General features: G+C 33.3%; 1 protein-coding gene across 3 annotated transcripts in view; it reads left to right on the top strand.

Annotated features, from left to right (window-relative positions):
- Window positions 1–11788, top strand: part of TFPI (tissue factor pathway inhibitor) — a 115151-nt gene extending 103363 nt beyond the window's left edge. The window contains exons 7-8 of one of the 3 annotated variants that reach the window (XM_007494488.3): window positions 10698–10877; window positions 11518–11788. In XM_007494488.3, the coding sequence (XP_007494550.1) occupies window positions 10698–10877; window positions 11518–11618 (281 nt within the window). In that variant the 3' untranslated portion in view covers window positions 11619–11788. The other 2 variants (XM_007494489.2, XM_007494490.3) reach the window with 2 other exon arrangements.
- The last annotated feature ends 9665 nt before the right edge of the window (window positions 11789–21453 follow it).

Here is a 21453-nt window from a genome sequence, read left to right as displayed (position 1 = left end):
CAACTCTTGTGTATATACATCTGGAGTAGGAATGGTGGTGGTAAAGCCTACTCATAGGAAGATATTTCAAAATAAAATCACAGATACCTAAGGAAATTGTTTTCAATGACAGCTATTATCCTACCATTCAAATAGCCCAACACAATGCCTTTCACAGGAATAAGGACTTAATGTTTGAAAAACTTGTTAGTGTAAACTGAAAGTTAGAGTAAAACAATTCTTGCATCTTCTTGCTGGTCTGATAATAAAACCCTTATTGTCAGTTGTTTGTTGGTGATTCTAAACCAATATTTTTCTTGCTAAATAACTCTGTCCTTTTAAGAAATATATTTGCATTGCAGTTGGAAGATTTTTCTGTCTCATTCCCCTTTAACATACCTTGGTTGAAAACAAAAATAAATAATCTACCTGTGGTGTATCTTTGAGGATCCTTTGTCTCTTACCTTTTGTTTTAGAAACATCTTCACTAATTGTTACAAGAAGGTGAGGAAGCTTTGTCCCACCTTAAAAATTGGAAAAAAGAAAAAAAAGAGAAAAAAACAGGAAAAGTTTTGTCCTTTTCTAGCCTCTCCCCAGGGTTCTGAGTTTTCCGACTCACATCAACTAACAGCCATTCCTTGGTAATATATAAATAATTGATGGTTTAATCTGAGAAAATAAAGTTTGCATACATTAACATAAATTAAATATCTCCGTTTAGAACTTGGAACTATCCCACTAAATATTAAGGCAGATATTTAACTAATACCCTATCATTAAGATTTACTAGATAATAGGTTAACTCTTGCTTCAAGGTATTTTATTATTTTGTTTCTTAGGGAGCAATAACTTATCTGATGGGGTTAAATTAAATTACATTCTTCATGCAACAACCCCAAAATGTGCTAAGCATCTAGGAGTGCACATAAATAAATACTTTGTTCTACTTTAGGGCAAAGACCAGGAAGTGTAATTTGATGTATGAAGAATTTCAGATAATGAAGTTACTTTGAATTTTCAGAACACATCCGTAGAATATATTGTTGAAATTACTTTTTCATTGGCCTAAGTTGTTGGATACTACCATTAGGGGAAAATGCTCTGATATATGAAAATACAAAAAAGTGGGGGAGAGCATTTCCCTGCTAGAGAGCCCAAATTGCCAAAAAAAAAAAAGGCACCTGAAAAGCCTATGTGTTTAATATCATTTTAGGACTGATGCTTTTCCCTGTAGAAGTTATAGAATTTCTATTTTAATGTGTCATGTAAATGCTGCCAAATACTGTTGCTCTATTCTCCTTGTGGGGATAAGGAACATTTAACTAACACACTCAGTGAGCAAAGAGGAAGGAATATGAACTATTCCTCATTCCTACATCTAAGTCACTGAAATTGTATCCTTGCCTAGCTAGAGAATAGAATATGCAGATAGTTCAAACAACTCTATGTGTGCATGCATACATGTGTGTGTGTTTTCAGTTTTTTTTCCCAATATAGGATATGAAAGGCAAACATTCTGAAACTGTTTCCCTAAACGTAGGTTGGTTGCTGCACAAAATACAAAATAGAAAATCTCACAACTATGCTATTTCAAGCTCTTGCAAAATTCTAGCATGTAACTTTTTCTTAGTTATTATAATAACACCTTGTCTCTGCATGCAAATATATTGACTTTTGACCATTATTTAAATTAGATAAGAAAGCTCATCATTCAGACTTGTCCTTAGAAAAGTAACCATAATAAAGACATGAATTCTTTCAAAATCACTCTTCCCTGGTCTCACAATATCTGTGATATAGCACAGCATTAGATTAAAGTGAGAGGGTACTTTTACCATTTAATATTTAACTAGCAATTGAGAAAATGCTTATGTAGAGAACTTATTTAACTCTGATGCTGAAGAATGGTATTTTTACAGTAGTTTATCATTCCCCACTTAGCTTTCAACGGTACTACTGTTAGTCATACATTCTTATTCATACATGTTGTTAGTCATACATTCTTGAACCCTTGAGATATTATTTTGTTCTGTTGCTACTCTTAAATTTTATTCCCAGACACACACGCATGCACACACACACACACACACACATACTTTTAACTTCCTCCAAAGATACTCCAATACCCTACTTCCTCTCAACTCCCTCTTCCTTTGTTCCGATTCTTACATTCATTACTCTTGAACCTGAATTGTTAACAATAGCAATAGCTCTAATGTCACACTTTCCCCTTCCAATTCATTCTGGATACTGTTATATGAATGATCTTCTATAAACATTTTCATCTGGCCATTTTTCTGCTCAAAATACTTTAATAACTCCCTATTTTCTAGTGAATGAACAATAATAGTCTGTGCATTTTAAATTCGCTTCATAATCTGTGCCCAGTATTTTATGAGAGATTTTTTTCTTATAATTTGCCAACAATCACGTACCATCCATTTCCTTCATAGATTTATGAACACCATGTTCCTCACTATCTCTTTTTCTTCACTTATGCCATTTAAAACAAGAGAAATGTCCTTCTCTATTCATTCCAATTCTTATCCTGATTATTCCTTCAAGATATAATTCTAGGATCACTTCTTCAATCAAATCTTCCTTTACTGCTTCCACTTTCACACCTTTTCTTCTTTCTCTGATCTTTTAGAAAATGAATAATTTTGCCCCACTAATATGGAATTATATATGGTCTTGTTTTTAAGTTGCTACTATTTTCATGGTTGTTAATTTTGTCTCCCTAATTAGACTGAAAATTCCTCAAGGTCAGGGATTTTTTACTGTATCCTCTACCTGCACCAAGTAGGCATTCAGTAAATCTTGACTGATTTTGTGATTCACAGTTAAAATAAAGTCAACAAACGATGGTTGGAAGAATGCTGATCACTTTTACCAAGTCTTTCTGATGACCTTCTGCAGTTGCATACAATTATTCTTCTTAGAACTCATATAAAATCATAAAATCATAGAGTTTGAAGGTACCTAAATGGATAGGAAACTCTCTACTCTTCCCAATACACGACCATCTCTGGAACATCCTCAACCTGCCTCTTCTTGAGCATCTTCATTGAAAGGGAAGTAACTACCTCATGAGGAATCCAATTAGATTGAGAAGTTTCTACACATTAGAACAATTGGATGGTAGTTTGTGGACACAGAGAAGTTCATGCTTTCAGTACCTTGTCATTAATTGAGCAAATTCAATGTATTTCCAGTATTATCTCATTAATAAAGTTTGAATATTTGCCAACATGTGAATATATTTCATTCTTTTCTGTCCCATATTAGTCAAGCATATTCCTCAAATTAAGAATTCTATGACATTAGACTGAACTGGAACTGGGTATCTGTAAGGATAATTTTTAATTACTGCAAGATAAGAGAAGGATTTGGAGTGAGAAGATCAACAATATAATTTGGACTCTAATAGTAGCCATGTAACTAAGTACAATTTGCTTTCTATTTTAAAACTTTGATTCATCCATCTTTACAATGAGAGTAATAATACTTACATTATTTGCCTTAAAGGGTTTTATGAGCAAAGTATGTTATAACACTGAAAGTGCTTTATAATAATAGTTGCAATAAAAAATAACCTTTATATAACATGGCACTTTAAGGTTTGCAAAGTGCATTACAAATATGTTCTCATTTTTATCCTCACAACAATCCTATAAGGGAGCAGTGATTATTATGCTGATTTTGCAGATGAAGAACTAAGATAAGAAAGGCTAAGTAGTTGTCCAGGACCACATAGTGAGAATCTGAAGTTTGAATGCAAGCCTTCCTGACTACCATTCTAGTGCTCTCTTCATACATCAAATTACATTTCTATATAAGCACTGCGTGTTTTGCTGTTGTTGCTGCTATTAACAAATTAAGAAGAAGGATTTTTAAAAGAAATTAGGAATACCTCATGCAATTAATTTGGAAACGAAATTATTGGGAAGTGATCTAATTAAGAAATCAGTATAACATACGCTTTCATGAAAATTTCTAGTGTTCCTAATATCAATAGGTATTTATTCAAAATTCACTTATGAGATAGTATTAACATTCTGATTATAATTCAGAACTCAAACAATTTTCTTACTCTTAATTGAATTCTCAATCCTTTACAGTTTTGGTTTATATATCAACACTTAGTGAAATTATACATTACAAAGTCACTAATGACTTCTCAATTGATCTAATGGTCTTTTTTTTCAATCCTCATTCTTCTTAGCCTATCAATGGGATTTGACACTGATGACAAAAGTTTTCCTCCTGGATACTGCCTCTTCTCTGAGTTTTATGGCACCACTATCTCTTTGTTCTCTTCATATGGCTTAGATCATTCAGTCTCCTTTGCTGGTTTATCTTATAGAATACTCCCCTTTCACTTTGGATTTCTCCAAAATTTCCTTCTTAGGCCTTAAGGTCTTTTCCCTCTACACTTTGGGTAAACGTATCAGTTCCCATGGATTTAATTATAATCTCTATGTAAATAACTCATATTTCTATATATCTATCTAGGCTAATCTGTCCCTTGAACTTACCTCATTACAAGCTTGTTTTTATATGTTTCAGAGAAGTTGCCCATTGGTAATTCTGTACACTGATGAAGTTGCAGGTCTAGGCCAAACAAACAGAAACCCCCAAACTCAAGATATCATCAGTTTAGATGTTCTTAATTACATAATTAAACTAATAAGATAAGAGAGATTATTTGCTAATGTTTCTTCCCTATTATAAATGTTAGCACTATTTTGGTCAACATCACCCTTATAAGATCCTCTACAAAAACAGACTTTCATTTTTTTAAACAGGAACCAAAGCATATATATTTTCAAAATTATATACCAAAAAAACACAATATTGTGTGCCTCATTTCCATACATTGAAATATACACAGACATTCAGAATGTTAGCTGTGCCTCTACAGGTGATGCTGGAATCCTGGCATCAAGGCAAATTGGAAACCACTCTCACCAACAATCGTCAAAGATCATCCTGCTGAGCATGAAGCAGCGGGGATCATTTCCAGCTGAAAGAAAGTCATCAATTCTCCAAAAGCAAGCTGTCTTCTGAATTGATTTTTATGTCACTTTAAAGTTCAGAAAAAAATTATTAATTTTCACCTTTGGGCACAGAACATTTTGCAGGTGTTCTATTCTATCCATGGACAGCTGAGGAAAAAAAAAAACTATTTTAAGCTATTCTACCATGTGGGAAACAAAGTACTTATTACAATTTTGAAAAATTTTACTTGAATTTTTTCCTATAATGCTTTCCTTTTCTTTGGATCATCAGAGTTTGAAGATAGGTCCTAAATAATCATACTGATTAGGAATGCTATTCCAGAATTCTCTCCTCTTGACATATTCTCTGCAATTTTATCAAAAAGACTGTTCTATACTATAGGCAAACTTTCTTAGCTATCCAGATTCTCTATTCCATAATGGGACTTCAACATTCTCTCCCCAGTGGGATAGAATTCCTATAGGGCTAATTTTTGGCAGTTTTGCATAGACTTGAAATTTAGCAAAATATGTAGATTTTCATCTCCATTGTACCTAAGTGCTTCAAGAAGTATAGATATATGTCCCCCACAAAATTTCCCCATTAACTGCTTCAAGAAGTATAGATATATGTCCCCCACAAAATTTCCCCATTTTCTGCTGACTACCAAGCAAGATTATGGTTTTTGGATTTAGTGTGCCTTACAAATTATCTAATTCTAAATTATATTTTTATTTTATCAAATAACACAAATAATATTTCCTACAATATTAGAATAAGAAAAATATTTTTTCCTGATTAATCTGACTTGCCTTCCCCCTCTCTAGGTCCCTTGACAATACTTTTTGTGGGAAGATAGAAAAAGCAAGAATAACAGTAACATGTTTTATAATATGAAATGAGTATGTTAATTACTTAATTTATTCTATGATATCTAAATCAAGTACTTCACTTTTTGTCAAATAAAAGTTTGCTTGATTTAAATTACTTTTGTGATCCTAAATTTAAGTCAATAAAATTTAAAAAGTTTAAATTTCATTTGATGTTAAAATAACAAGAATGACAACACTTTATAGTAGATAGAAAGATGGACTTGCTGTCAGAATAAATTGGGTTATCAATGATGCTTTTGTATATAGAGGCTCTGGGACCCTGAGCAAGATATTTTACCTCTTGGTGACCCAGGAAGATCCACAAAGATATACATTTCATAGTGGATTTTGCTCTATATTCCTATAGAATGCTTCCTCCTTATGAGTTCCTTTTGAAATCATAAAATGCCACCATTTGCCCTTCTTCCTCCTCCTGCTCCTCCTCCTCCTCCTCCTCCTCCTTCTTCTTCTTCTTCTTCTACTTCTTCTCCTCCTCCTCCTTCTTCTTTTCCTTCTATTCCACCACCTCAACTAAAACCACTACTATTACTATTACTATTACTTCTTCCATTATACTATAAATATGATATTATAGAATGAGCATAAAGGACCTAAAATATCTTCAAAATAATTGAACCAAGTTTTGAATATTGTGTTTCAGTAGATTTCTTCTTAAATCCTAGAAGCTACATTTGGTAAAATGGTTCCAAATTTAATTTTTTTTTACTTTGCTATATTATGAAATGCCAGAAACCAGGAACCATCCTGTGTGTCTCTATATTTTTCTTGGTTCCCAGCCCTATGTTCTGTGCATCATAGAAACCTTAGAAATTTTTATTTAATTTGTGAAACCTTATCAACAAAGTTTCTTCAGAAACAAGTTAATGAGCATGATGTTACCCTAAAGATGATAAATCATTTGGCATTGTATACTTCCTTTGAAAGCAAAGCAAAAGAAGGTTAGTGCTTTTTAATCCTATGTTTAGATTCTATTAAATATTATAATAGAAATCAAATTCACAGTTATGTGAGATTTAAAATTGTTTCTGTTTTCTTTCTTTGTAGATGTTATAGTGTTGATATTAAAAAGGTAAGTTCTTGTGTTCCTCATTTTGTTATTCAGTCATTTCAGTTGTGTCCAACTCTTCATGACCCCATTTGGGGTTTTCTTGGTAAATATATTGAAGTAGTTTACTGTTTTCTTCTCTAGCACTTTTTTCAGATGAGGAGCAGAAGCAAACAGAATTCAGTGCCTTTCCCAGGGTCATATGGTTAATAAGTGTCCAAGGCCAGATTTTAAGTGGATATAATGAGTCTTCCTAACTTTAGGCTTAGCTTTCTATTCACTGTGACACCTATCTGCCACCTTTTGTTCCTCTAGAAACAAGCTAATTTTCCAGTTAATGGGCAAGAAGAAATAGTCCTTCCTTCTCTGCCAAAAAAAAAAAAACAAGAAAACTAAACACAAGAGAAAAAACCAACACAATGATGGATATCAAAGGAGCTCATTATCAAGAAATCATTGACAGTTCTCAAAGTTCATAGGATCATTTTGCCTTAGATTATCTGAAGGAACGTCTTGATATGATTCAACTAATAAAGTTAGGTGGGTTATGGGTGTTGATTAGATGGTTGCTCTTAAATATAAACTATATCATATTATAGTTTGGGACAGGAAGCTGCCCTACAAGCTATATCAATTCACATCTATTGACCTCAATTTTGTTCATCTGCAGTCGAAAGTAATGTGTATAAAGCATTTTTCAAACTGAGTGTCTACCCTACACACTATAGTCACATTCATTTTATGACTATATTATTGAAACAACATAATTCTACCCATCAGATTTTGAAAGGAGAATTCTGTTGATTCCCTGTTACTTTGGCAAAATTTCCAAGGTGGTAAAAGTTCACTGTGACTATAGGTGATATGACTTATTTTTTTAGCCAATACCAACAAGCTGAAAATTATATTGACTATAGATTCACAGACTACAGACTATCCCCACTGACATCCTCCCTTTCCTTTACTAAATGGAATAGAAGTAGAGCAAGAGGAAACATCAAGCTCCATTTTCTCACTAAATTCACTAGATATCTTGGAATTAGTAATGTGTAAATTTGGTCAAATTATATATTGTATTTTCAATATCTGTTTTCACTGGTGTTATGAACAAAAGATTTGCCAGTAATAGGCTAGACATGCCAAGTTTCTAGACCCATAAAAGGCAGAAACACTAAATATCAGATAGCCATTAATAGAAGGGCTTCAATACTATTTAGCTTGTTGCATTATTTGAGGGTAAAATATATCTGTAGAGGATCCAATGAGACTCTGAGATATATCCTTCCAAATGAAGGTAGTTTGGGTGCTACCTTTTCTTAGTGGAAAGAGCACTGAGGCTTTTAAATATGGACTCAAATCCTTCTTTGATATTACTTCTTTGACCTTGGGAAGGTTCCTAGACTGACTGGGCAATAGTTTTGTCCTATTTTAAATGATGGGGTCAACTCTATCCCATAATAAGGAAAAATGCAAGCTTTAAGGTGGAAGACTATCTTATATTAGGAGAATCGAGGGATGGGTTTTCAAAAGCTGCATTAAGGGAGCACATACTCTGACAAACCTTAAGTCAAGTGATGTATCATGCCTCTCTTTAAAATCAAATTCAGCCAAGTTCATAGTGTTGATTATTTTTACTCCACATTAGCTCATTACAGAACTTAGTAAAGGTGTGGACAGAGTGTGACCCACATTGATGCAAGGAATAGGCATACCTATGAAACATATGTTGATCTTATAAATAAAAAATTAAAAGGACTTAGGATGAATAAGTATGTTTATTTTGATTAGAAAGTTATGTTGCCAGGAAACTCCCATAACTTTCCATCCAATCCACTCTCACTATCTCCCCATATGAAGAGGTGCAAATGAAACTTCACAATCTTAAATTGTTTTTTAATCAACCCTCAGGAGTGTCATTTTATAGACTTCAAATATAACTTGATATTTAATGAATATGGGCTAATATAAGAGTATTTTGTAAGTATTTTCTCCTATTTCTTCCCAGACAATTATTGCCCCACTTTTTATTTAAATTTTCCCAGAAGTTTATAGCAGTATATATTAAATTAGCTATTATATCAGAAGATCTAGCATTTGTTATCATATTTTTTAGAGTAAGGAAAGGTGCAAAGATGGGATTGGATGAGATTCAACATAATGTTAAAGTGTTAGTTGGCCTTCAAAATACATGTGTTCATATATTGCCTCTGACAAATAGTATATATTGATGCTCTATATTACTGTAAAGCTGGTTAACTGGGTTAAAAAACTCTGAACCTTGCTTTCCTCATCTGTGAAATAGCACATACATCACAGGGTTGTTTTGAAGTTCAAAAGGGTGTTACAGGTATACAGGTTGGTTCAAAGTCTTGGTGGAATAATAACTTAAAAGTATATAAAGATTTTGGGAACAATCTATATATCTAATGTGTTTTACAAATAAATATTTTGCATATCTTAAAGGCCTAAAACATGATGCCAGTCATTATTATTGTTATCATTGTTATTTTATTATTATTTAAAACTCAATTGCTAATTACAAAGGGAAGATTAGGAAGCATTTGCAGGTCAATTTCAGAATTGTCTCATTTTTTTTTTCTTTTCTCTTGCAGCCTAATCCCTGGGGTTTTTTTCCCATCAGGCAGCCTCTTGCTTTCTGAACTTCTTTGGCTATTGGACCCCTCAAGTTCTATGTCCCATCATTACTGACAACTTCACAAACCCTCTTCACTTGCATTTGCTATGCCGTAGCTCACCAGTGGGGAGACCTCTGAAGTTCCCCACCTGCCATCCTGTCTGTGCATCTTGTTTCCTTGACTTCATGGATGTTTTTGTTCTCTTTGGAGAAAGTACATGTTTCTTCTCAGGGAAAGACTTTCAAGAGATTTGCCTGGTGTCATTAAAATGAGACTCTTATTCTCTTCTTCATGGAGGAAGGGTATCTCTGTTTTACCCTTTGGTGCATTTTCTCTTCTCATTCTGAAGAAAGTCCATGTTCCTTCACACACCCAGCAGTTATGATGGCAGTGGCTTCTCTTCTGCCAAACATCTAACCATTATTCAGACTTGAGACTTCAGATCCTTCATGCTTTGTGTGAAAACACTGTCAACAAGGCAATAATCTTTTCAGTATATACAGTTCTGAAGATTGAAAAGACAAACCTCACTGCTCCTGATTCCTTGATTCTTTTTGCAAGTTTCATTCACCATTCAGAATTTTCTTAAACAGATTAAAATGTGTGTGGCATATGATGAATACTGACTTTATTCATTATTTTCTGTCCTGTTTTGAGCATTAGGAAATCACTTCAGTTTTGTATATCAAACATAGTTTTTAATGAGAAAAAGCAGTGATGATTATTTTTCACTAATTTCTCACACTTTTTTGTGTGACCTTGAATAAATAATTTTAGTATTGGCTCATGTTACCATTCGCCACTTTTTTAGACCAAGAAGAATCATAGCACTGCTCTTTGGCATCAATCTTTATTATATTTTTGTAAAATGGAAGGCCATTTTTGAAGATCTTTTGAAGAGAGGCTGAAGCCTTTATATGGATATCAATTGATTTTTATGGATTTATATATAAAAATGATTTTTAGTGTGCTAATATACAACTCATCCCTCAGTACCAAATAATTATTTTTAGGTCATTCATAGACATGGTATAAGAAAGTGTATAAGCAATGTATGATTTTGAAATTAATTTATCATAATGGGAAGATATGAGCATGATTATATGTCACATTGTTCTAATCATTTTTTCTTAATATTCTTAGAATTCTACGGTCCTTCTTGGTGTCTGACTCCTGCAGATAGAGGACTTTGCAGGGCCAATGAGAAAAGATTTTATTTTAATTCTTCTATTGGAAAATGTCATTCTTTTAACTACAGTGGATGTGGTGGGAATGAAAACAATTTCACTTCTAAAAAATCATGTCTCCGCACTTGTAAGAAAGGTATGAAAATCCCTATCTAAGATAAATTTCAAATGTCCAAAGAATTATGTTTATGAGACAAGTAGATTTTAAATGAGAAACTGAGAAAGTGCTAAACTTTATTGGTTTCAATGCATGATAAAATATAAACTGAAACACAATTATATGTATATATATATATATATATATATATTTCTGTATATATACATCACATGAGTTATTTGTGTAAACTTGTGCCTTTTGTGGAAATTGTAGAAAAAATTGTAGAAAAACATGTAACTTACTGATGATTCCAAGGCAGAAGAATGGTAAGGGCTAGGTAATAGGGATTAAGTGACTTGCCCAGGGTGGCACAGCTAGGAAGTGTCTGAGATCAGATTTGAACCCAGGATCTCCCATGTCTAGTTTTGGGTCTCAATTCACTGAGCCGCATGCCTACCCCCTTTTAATAGTTTTCTTATCGTCTCTGGCTTTTTCTACATATACTCAGGCTTCTCATTTAAAATTGGATGCCTTTGAAGACCTTTTTGTCCATATGGAGATACAGCATGTGGTAATCCTACATAAACAACCTTTCTGCCTATGAAGATTATTTTACACTTTAAATTAATGTTGACAAATCTAATATAACTAATATCTGTTATTGTTGTCCTTCTTATAGGTTTTAGTAGGCCAGCTAAAGGCGGATTAATCAAAACTAAGAGAAAAAGAAAGAAACAGTCAATGAAGATATATGAAAAAATCATTGTTGAAAAAATATAACTTCCTGAAATTGAAAGCAATTAAGCAATTCACCACATGATATTTTGCTTGCAAAATGCAGAGTGGATAGCAGCTCAGAGAAACTCCTTACTTAAAGATCTGATTCCTTTATTAAAATCTAGAAATTTGTTATTAATTACATTTCAATAAATGATCTTGTGAAATGTTGATTATTTGTTCCAAAATATAAGAACTCTATTTTTCATCAACTTCGAATAATATTTCCTCTTCCATATCTGTTCTGCAGTAATTCAGAGACCAATTAACCAAGTTTACTTTCACTCATTATTTTCTACTCTTTTCTTTTTTTCTATTTTCTCAATTCACAAATCATTACCTAATCATTCTGTATCCCAGTATATGAAGTTCAAACTGATCTGTGTTTTATTTTGTTACCCATTAAATTATGAAATAGTTTTCAGCTGTTAGGCACCACTTTCTACTTTCTCTCTCTCTCAGTCGCTAATTGGGTTAAGGTTTCTGATATAAAGCAATAAGAATTAATCTATGCCAATGTACAGAACTAATCTGTTCATTTTATTCAATATTCAAACCTCCATGACTTCACCAATCAGATCAAGTTAATCAGAATGGTTGACTTCATATTTCATGTCAATTTAATTATAGGCAAAATAGAAATATCCTGGAAAGGGGGGAGGGGTAAAAAAGTTGAAAAAATTTATATTTACATTTTTATTTTTTAGTACTTTCCTTTGTTCACATAATTTCCATAATCTAGTCTGCTCCCTCTTCTCCTTTCACCCTTGTGGAATCTTTGCTATCTTTTTATGTCCATCTCAAAGCTCTGAGCTTTTTTGGCTGAAATCCTTTGACCTCATTCATATAGCATTACTCATACATAAAAATAATATTCTATAATAATGCACATACATTTCATATATGCACACATACTATATATATATATATACTTATAAAAATAGAGAATAAAGAGAAAATGGGATTGTGATTTATATTCCTTTGTATTATACATAGTGTCTAGAAGTCATTTCCATATAGATATATGTTAATTGCTCTATTTTGCTTAAATTTAAGTTGCAAAAGATAATAACATCTCTGTGACTATGACACTATTTCTTCATTTAAAAAATCAGCACATAAAACTATTAAGCTGGGTTAGGTCTCTTTGGAACAAATAGAAATATTGGATGTTCAAATTCAATTGTGGAATTCAAATACATTGTCACTAATGGAACATTAATAACTACAGTGAAAAAACTGCATAAAAAGGGACTAGCCTACCAAAGATAAACTAAATGGAAAATACATATTATTCTTCATTTCTTGCCCATCACTATTTCACTCATTAATTTTTTTTTCCCCAACCAGATGAGGTGAGGAAGTGATTTGGTCCAGAATTCTAGTTCTACAATGAAACACTGAGGGTTTAATATACTCTGATATTGACTTTATGAACTTGAACTAATCAATTTACCTCCAAGAATCAGTTTCTTTATGTAGAAAATGAGGGTGTTGAATTAAGGCCTACTCAAGTTCAATGTGTGTGTGTGTATGTGTGTTTATGTGTGTGTGAGAGAAAGAGAGATACACATATGCATATAACATGTTGGTTTTATTTGCTAATTAGATTTCTACTACTGAATTTTCAGTCTCCTATTTTTTGTTTCATTTTATATTATCTAAATAAATCTAACTGTGAAGTACTAAATGTTATAGCATATCAACTAGATATGGATTATATGTCCTCTAGTCATTTCTCAATTAAATAAAAGGTGGCAGCATTTTATTAATGTGTAAGAAATAAAACATATCCATTTGTATAATACTGTTTTTCCTCTGAATCTTTTCTGTTTTGTCCAAAATAAAAATCAACACATCTAAAAATTTTCCACTGGGAGACACAAACCTTGAAAGAAACAACAAAAATACTACCTTAGATGGTTATGTTTCTCTTGCACGAAAAGGAAATATCTTCATTCCTTTTTTCAGATACTTGTATTTAAGTAAAATATTTTATAATATGTAAAATTCAAATTTGTAGATTTTCATACAGCTACAATTTTCCATTCAACTACATTTAGTTGTATTCTAACATTGCAAAATACTCAATTAAATAAAAAGGGACATTTACAAAAGTCAGATGTAATGCATTTATTGGAGCTGTAGGGCATCATTCATGTAATTTTTAATAATTGCAATCATTTAAAGAATCAATTATCCTAAAGGCATAAAAATTTGGAATGTATCATACTCAGAAACCTCAAAAATAATAGACTGGAATAGCACAGACACTAAAATGTAGTTTCAAATCCTACTTTCCTTAAACATGGTTAGGGTAGTAGATGGTTGAAACTGTATTTCCTTCAGATCATTTCTCTCAGTGTCAGAGTTTGAAAAAATGAACAGCTGAATATAATGTGTTCCCGCTAAATCAAGAATTTCACTTTGATGTTTTTTCATTCAATTCAAAAGATTGTATACAAATTTTCATATTATAAATAATAACATATCAAAATAACTTGATAGATAAAATTATTGACATAGAGTTAAAGGTTCATTTCTCCATAAAACAGAAACTACATTTTACCTATATTATAACAAAAGAAAATAACACCTCATATATTTTTTCCTACAAGAAGTAAAACAACAAAAATCTCTACTCCCTCACTGGAAAAAAAAAATCAACCACCTCAAACTCAGTGCATAAGACAGATAAGATATAGAATATCCTACTATAAAAAGGGATTGCAAGATGTCAGACTTTGTGATATGGAAATCACTTTAAAAGACTGATATATATTAATTTATATAATGTATAATGTGTATGGGGTGCTCAGGGAGGAGTAATATCTCTGGTATGGAGAGCTTGTCATGCCCTCCTAGGGCAGCTCTCCAACTTCTGACCCTCACCTGACACCCAGCTCTCACTTGTGGCTCCCAGTAGCTGCTAGCATGTGGCAGCGGCCACACCCCGGGCAACGGCTTTGACAGGCCGGCCAAACCTTGTGAGGGTAGGTGAACCAGGGCTTTGCTCACCCAGCATGTGAAGACTGCTTCAGCCAAACAGATGGAAGAAACCAACAAGAAGGTTCAACGGCTGAGAGGGCGATGCAGCAAAGCACTGTGGAGTGCTCAGGGCGTGTTGGAGTGGAAAGGACAACACGGCCATCCAGTGCAGCTGAGGAAGTCTCCAGATGTAACGACTTTTCATGCCACTGGACCCAGGCTTCCAACGCCGAGAGAGGGGGACTGTCTCTGTGCATCGACTTTTCCACTTAAATCTCCTTCACGCACAAGTGTCTTTGTGTCGCACAAAGACAATCGTCATCCTCGGTTACCGAGAGACCACTACTACTACTACTACTACTACTACTACTACTACTACTACTACTACTACTACTACTACTATATATTAATTTAAGGTTGCCAAGGAATTCAGCTATGTAATTCCTAAATGAAAACTCAAATCAGCTGTCAACCTTTTTATGGTGTTTTAATTGCAAACAGGAGGAAGAAAAGTATTGGAGAGAGAGAGAGAGGGAAAAGGAAGAGAAGGACATAGGGCTTAAATACCCACTCTGCTTAGGCCGAGCCAAAGGCCCAAAGCCCTGGACAGCCGAGGCAAAGAAAAGAGATCAGTCCCTATCACTCACATGACCAAAATGGAGAAACAGTCTGTGGGCTCCTCCACTCCAAGCACCAGGCTCCAACCACCTCTCTCCCTCCACCCAGGAAGTCCCCAGAACTCCTGAGGTGTCCTCTACCTCACTTACTGTGTCTCACCTGTGCCAATGGTGGCTCTAGCTTAACCTAGGACAGTCCATAGGTCTGTCCTTTCTGCACATGTCTGTTGAAGGTCATATTCTCAAATAATTAAGTCTTGAGTTTTGCTGCAGCCCTTCCCAAATCTTGTTACCCTGAGTAGGGTGGAGAATGTAGTTTCCAAGACCTTATTCTGTTATTCCAAGTATCTCTATTGTTATTGATCAAGAAATAGCTAAATCCGATCTAAAGAATGGTCTGAATAGGGTTGAGTAGTTTTGAAATTCACAACTTGGAGAAAGAAACACTTACCCTTCTGAGTTCAAATCTAGTCATAGATACTTACTAGATGTATAACCCTGGGCAAAAACTTAACCATGTTTTCCTCAGTTTCTTTATCTACAAAAATGAGTCACAGAAAAAAATAAAAAAAAACAATTTTGAATCTTTGCCAAGAAAACCCCAAATGGTACCCCAAAGAGTTATAAATGACTGAAAAGACTAAACAACAAGAAGTATATAATTTCAGAGTTGGAAGGGACTTCAAAGATTATCTAGTCCATTTTACTAACAAAGAATACCTCCTACTATGTTCCTGACATGTATATATCTAAGCTTCATTTGAAAAACATTAGTGGAAGGGACCTATTACCTGCCAAAGTGATCCATTCAATTGTATATCTATAATGGTTAGTACATTTACTCTTAAATCAGACCTATATCTACCCTTCTGAAACTTCTATTCATTGATCTGAGTTCAGCCCCAGTGACCCAAGTAATCACAAAGCAGAAAGTGACCAGTCCCTCATATATATCAGCCATTCACTTGTTTGAAGGTGTATATCATATATTCCCTAATGTCTTCTAAAAGCCAACATTCTACTTTTTAAAATGATCCTTCCACTTTTCCAGTCTCCCAAGTTCCATTCAAAATAACTTTAAAATAATAAATCAAAATGAATTCTGAAGCAACAGGGCAAAGGATGGTGTGAAAAAGTTTTCCTTGCCTAAGAAAACTTGGGATGTTGTCAGGAAAGGTCTGTTTTACTTGGATGAGACTAAAGCACAGTCCAGTACAGGTCATGCAATTCAGTGGCAAGATAAGGTGAATAAATCATCAGTGGAGATTTCCAGAGTTCTCAATCCATACAAAGTAAGAGTCTGAACTGTGGAAAAGGGGCCAAACCCAGGGTCAGTCAATCTATCTTTCAGGGTAAGCTGCCAAAGCTTGAGTTTCCCCCACACTCAAGGAGGGAGGGACCCATTTTCCCCACTATCCTTTCCCATTCTTTCCCTGTTAGTTCCTTTGTATTATCCTGATTGAGTTAATTGACATTAAAGTCAATTAAAGTCATCCTTTCCCCAAGCTTTGAATCAAGTGTGAGTGAATAGATCAAGGGGAGAGACATCTGCCTAAGAAGAACCCATTTAGTCTATAGTAGTGGATGAGGGGGGACAAGAGGGACAAGAGCAAATCTGGGAGAGCAGCCATAGCTGAGGAGAGAAGACTAAAGGGGGAGAATCTTCAAACCCCTTCTCTGCTCTCTGAGACAAACCTAAACATCCACTGTCTCTCCTAGATCCTGTTCCTTTTACAAGACAAAAAGCTTTTCTCCATTAGAGTTTCCTTCATTATTTTTTCTCTAGTAAAGGCAACATATGTGTTTTTTTCTTACAACATGACAAATGTGGAAATACGTATTACATGATAGCACATATACAACCTATATCCTGTTATCTGCCAGGAAGCAGGGGAAGGGTAGAAGAAAGAGAAAATTTGGATCAGAAAATGATTATTAAAATTGTATCTACATGTAATCTGGGGAAAAGATAATTTAAATAAAAGAAAGTTATGGTGGCAAGGAAGATCAAAATACAAACTCAGAAGAATACAACCAAGTCAAAAAAATTTACAGGTCAAAGAAAAAGTGCTACTACATGAAAGAAAAGAAAGAATAAAGGCAAAAGAACAACAGCAAAATCATTCATGATTTGGAAACCATAATTCCAGAAAACTAATGCTGAAAAATGCTAAACAACTTTTTGATAGTGAGATATTAAAATCAAAGTATGAAATGAGCCCTTTTTTTGATGTCAGGTTTGTAAACTTAATTTACTTATCTATACATCTTTGTAAGGAGTATTCTGTTTTTCATTCTGTCTCAATTGAGGGGTGAGGTATGTTTGGAGGGATAAGAAGATGAATTTTTGTTAAAAAATAAATAATAGTAAATAATTACATTAGAGGATTCTTCATGGTTTAGTTAATGCAAAGATCTCCACTTTTTATCCAATACTATATGATTTTAGAGATTTCTGCTTTATAAAATACTTTGAAATTTTTAATCTAATTATTTAAATGGATTTTGTAATTATTTTTATAAATTTCTGTAAAAATATACTTTTAATAGTCTGATTTATGTCTTAAGTATGAATTAAAGTACCATAGTATTGCTGTTTTAATTATATTGGCTTGATCCAGGCACTGGCACTCATTCTTTCAGTTATTTAGGATGTTTCTTTTTCTAAATTTTTAAAAATTAATCAGTTTAGAATATTTTCCCTTGGTTACAAGAATCATGTTCTTTCCCTCCCTCTCCTCATTCCCTCCTAATCTGACTCACAATTCCACTGGGTTTTATATGTGTCCTTGATCAAAGCCTATTTCCATTTTATAGATGTCTACACCAGGGTGATCATTTAGAATATACATCCCCAATCATATCCCCATCAACCCATGTGATCAAGCAGTTGTTTAGCTTTTGTATTTCTACTCCAACACTTTTTCCTCTGAATGTGGGTAGCATTCTTTCTCATAAATGTCCCCGAATTGTTCTGGATACTTGCTTTGCTACTAATAGGGAAGTCCATTCCATTCAGTTGTACCACAGTGTATCACTCTCTATGTATAATGATCTCCTGGTTCTTCTCCTTTCATTCTGCATCAATTCCCAGGAGGTCATTCCAGTTCACATGGAATTCTTCCAGTTCATTATTCCTTTGAGCACGATAGTATTCTATCACCAATGTATACCACAATTTGTTCAGCCATCCCCCAATCAAAGGGCATCCCCTCATTTTACAATTTTGGCACCACAAGAGAGCAGCTATGAATATTCTTGTACAAGTCTTTTTCCTCATGTCTTTGGGGTACAAACTCAGCAGTACTATGGCTGAATCAAAGGGCAGACAGTCTTTTATCACCCTTTGGGAATAGTCCCAAATTGCCCTCCAGAATGGTTGGATCAATTCACAACTCCACCAGCAATGCTTTAATGTCCCAATTTTCCCATATCCCCTCCAACATTCATTACTTTCTGTTGTTGTCATGTTAGCCAATCTGCTAGGTGTGAGATGGTATCTGAGAGTTCTTTCAATTTACATTTCTCTGATTATGAGAGATTTAGAATACTTTTTCATGTGCTTATTAATAGTTCCTAATTCTTTAACTGAAAATTGCCTATTCATATCCTTGCCCATTTATCAATTGGGGAATGGCTTGATTTTTTTTTTACAATTGATTTAGCTATTTATAAACTTGAATAATTAGACTTCTGTCAGAAGTTTTTGTTATTAAGATTTTCCCCCAATTTCTTGCTTCCCTTCTAATTTTGGATGCTTTAGTTTTGTTTATACAAAAACTTTTTTTAATTTGATGTAATCAAAATAATTTATTTTACATTTTGTATTTTTTTAAACTCTTGCTTAGTCTTAAAATCTTTCCTTTCCCCAATATCTAACAAGTATACTATTCTGTGTTCTCCTAATTTATTTAAAGTATTCTCCTTTATATTCAAGTCATTCACCTATTTTGAGTTTATTTTCATGTACAGTGTGGATGTTGATCCAAACCTATTCTTTCCCCTACTGTCTTCCAATTTACCAGCAGTTTTTGTCAAATAGTGGATTTTCCCCCCCAAAAGCAGGGATCTTTGGGTTTATTGTAGACTGTCTTCCTGAGGTCACTTACCCCAAATCTATTCCACTAATACTGCTTTCTGTCTTGTAGTCAGTACCATATTGTTTTCATGACCACTGCTTTATGGTATAGTTTCAGATCTGGTACTGCTAGGCCAAATTCCTTCACATTTTTTTCATTATTTCCCTGGATATTATTGATCTTTTGTTCTTCCAAATGAACTTTGTTATGTTTTTTTTTTCTAATTTCTAATTTTCTAAGTTTCTTGGTAGTTTGATGGGTATGGAACTAAATAAGTAAATAAGTTTGTGTAGGATCTTCATTTTTATTATGTTAGTTCATCCTACCCATGAGCAATTAATGTTTTTCCAATTATTTAGATCTAATTTTAATTATGGAGAGTGTTTTGTAGTTGTGTTCATATAGTTCCAGTGTTTGTCATGGCATAGATATTCCTAAGTATGTTATGGGACCTTTTAAATGGAATTTCTCTTTCTAATTCTTGTTGATGTTTGAAATATTTAGAAATGCTGATGACTTATGTGGCTTTATATTGTATTCTTCATCTTTGCTAAAGTTGTTGATTATTTCCACCAACTTTTTAGTTGATTGTCTAGGATTCTTTAAGTAGACCATAATATTATCTGCAAAGAGTGACAGCTTAGTCTCTTCTCTGCCTATTTTAATACCTTCATTTTTTTTCTTCTCTAATTGTTACTGCTACTGTTTCTAGTACAATGCTAAATAATAGAGGTATTAATGGGCATCCTTGTTTATCCCCATTGCATATGATGTTTGCTAATGGTTTTAGATATATAATGTTTACTATTTTGGGGAAAGACCTTTCTATTCCCGTACTTTCTAGTGTTTTCAATAGGAATGAGTGTTGTGTTTTGTCAAACGCTTTTTCTTCATCTATTGACATAATCATGTGATGTTTGTTGGTTTGGTTGTTGATATGGTCAATTATGTGGATGATTTACCTGATATTTAACCATCCTTGCGTTCCTGGTATAAATCATACCTGGTCATAGTGAATAACCATTTTGATGAATTTCTGGAGTCTTTTTGCTAGTGTCCTATTTAAGATTTTTGCATCTATGTTCATTAGGGAAATTGGTCTATAGTTTTCTTTCTCTATTTTTGACCAGCCTGCCTTTGGAAACAGTACCATATTTATGTCATAAAAGGAATTTGGTAGAATGCCTTCTTTGCTCATTCTGTCAAATAGTTTGTAAAAGTATTGTGATTAATTGTCCTTTGAATGTTTGATAGAATTCATTTGTGAATTCATCTGGTCATGGGAATTTTTTCTTGGTGAGTTCTTTGATGTCTTGTTCAATTTCTTTTTCTTATTTGGGGTTATTTAGGTATTCTATTTCTTCTGTTAATCTAGGCAATTTATATTTTTGTAAATATTCATCAATATCACCTAGATAGCCATATTTATTGTCATATAATTGGGCATAATAGTTTTTAATGATTGCCTTAATTTCCTCTTCATTAGAGGTGAGGTCTCCCTTTTCACCTATGATACTGTCAATTTGGTTTTCTTTCTTTTTTTTTAATTAGATTGTTCAGTACTTTGTCTATTTTATTTGTTTTTTTTTCAAAGTACCAGCTTCTAGTCTTATTTATTAATTCAATAGTTCTTTGACTTTCAATTTTATTAATTTTTCCTTTAATTTTTAGGATTTCTAATTTAGTTTTCATCTGAAGATTTTTATTTTGTTCACTTTTTGGTTTTCTAATTTGCATGCCCAATTCATTGATCTCTGCCTCCATAATTTGTTAATATATAAACTCAAGGATATAAATTTCCCCCTAAGTACTGCTTTGACTACATCCCGTAGATTCTGATAGGATGTCTCATGATTGTCATTCTCTTTAATGAAGCTATTAATTGTTTCTATGAGTTGTTCTTTAACCGATTTTGAAGAATCATATTATATAATTTTCAATTAATTATTTATTGGCCTATCCATATATCCTTATTAATTATTTTCATTGCATTGTGACCTGAAAATGTTACTTTTATTATTTCTGCTCTTTTGCACTTGTTTGCAATATTTTATGCCCTAGTAGATGGTCAATCTTTGTGAATGTACCATGTGTTGTTGAAAAGAAGGTGTATTCTTTGTGTCCCTATTTCTTTTTCTCCACATATATGTTAAC

This window comes from Monodelphis domestica, chromosome 4 (genome assembly GCF_027887165.1).
Source record: "Monodelphis domestica isolate mMonDom1 chromosome 4, mMonDom1.pri, whole genome shotgun sequence".
Classification (NCBI taxonomy): domain Eukaryota; kingdom Metazoa; phylum Chordata; class Mammalia; order Didelphimorphia; family Didelphidae; genus Monodelphis; species Monodelphis domestica.
The sequence above is the reverse complement of the archived record's forward strand: the minus strand, read 5'-3'. Positions and strand labels throughout refer to the sequence as shown.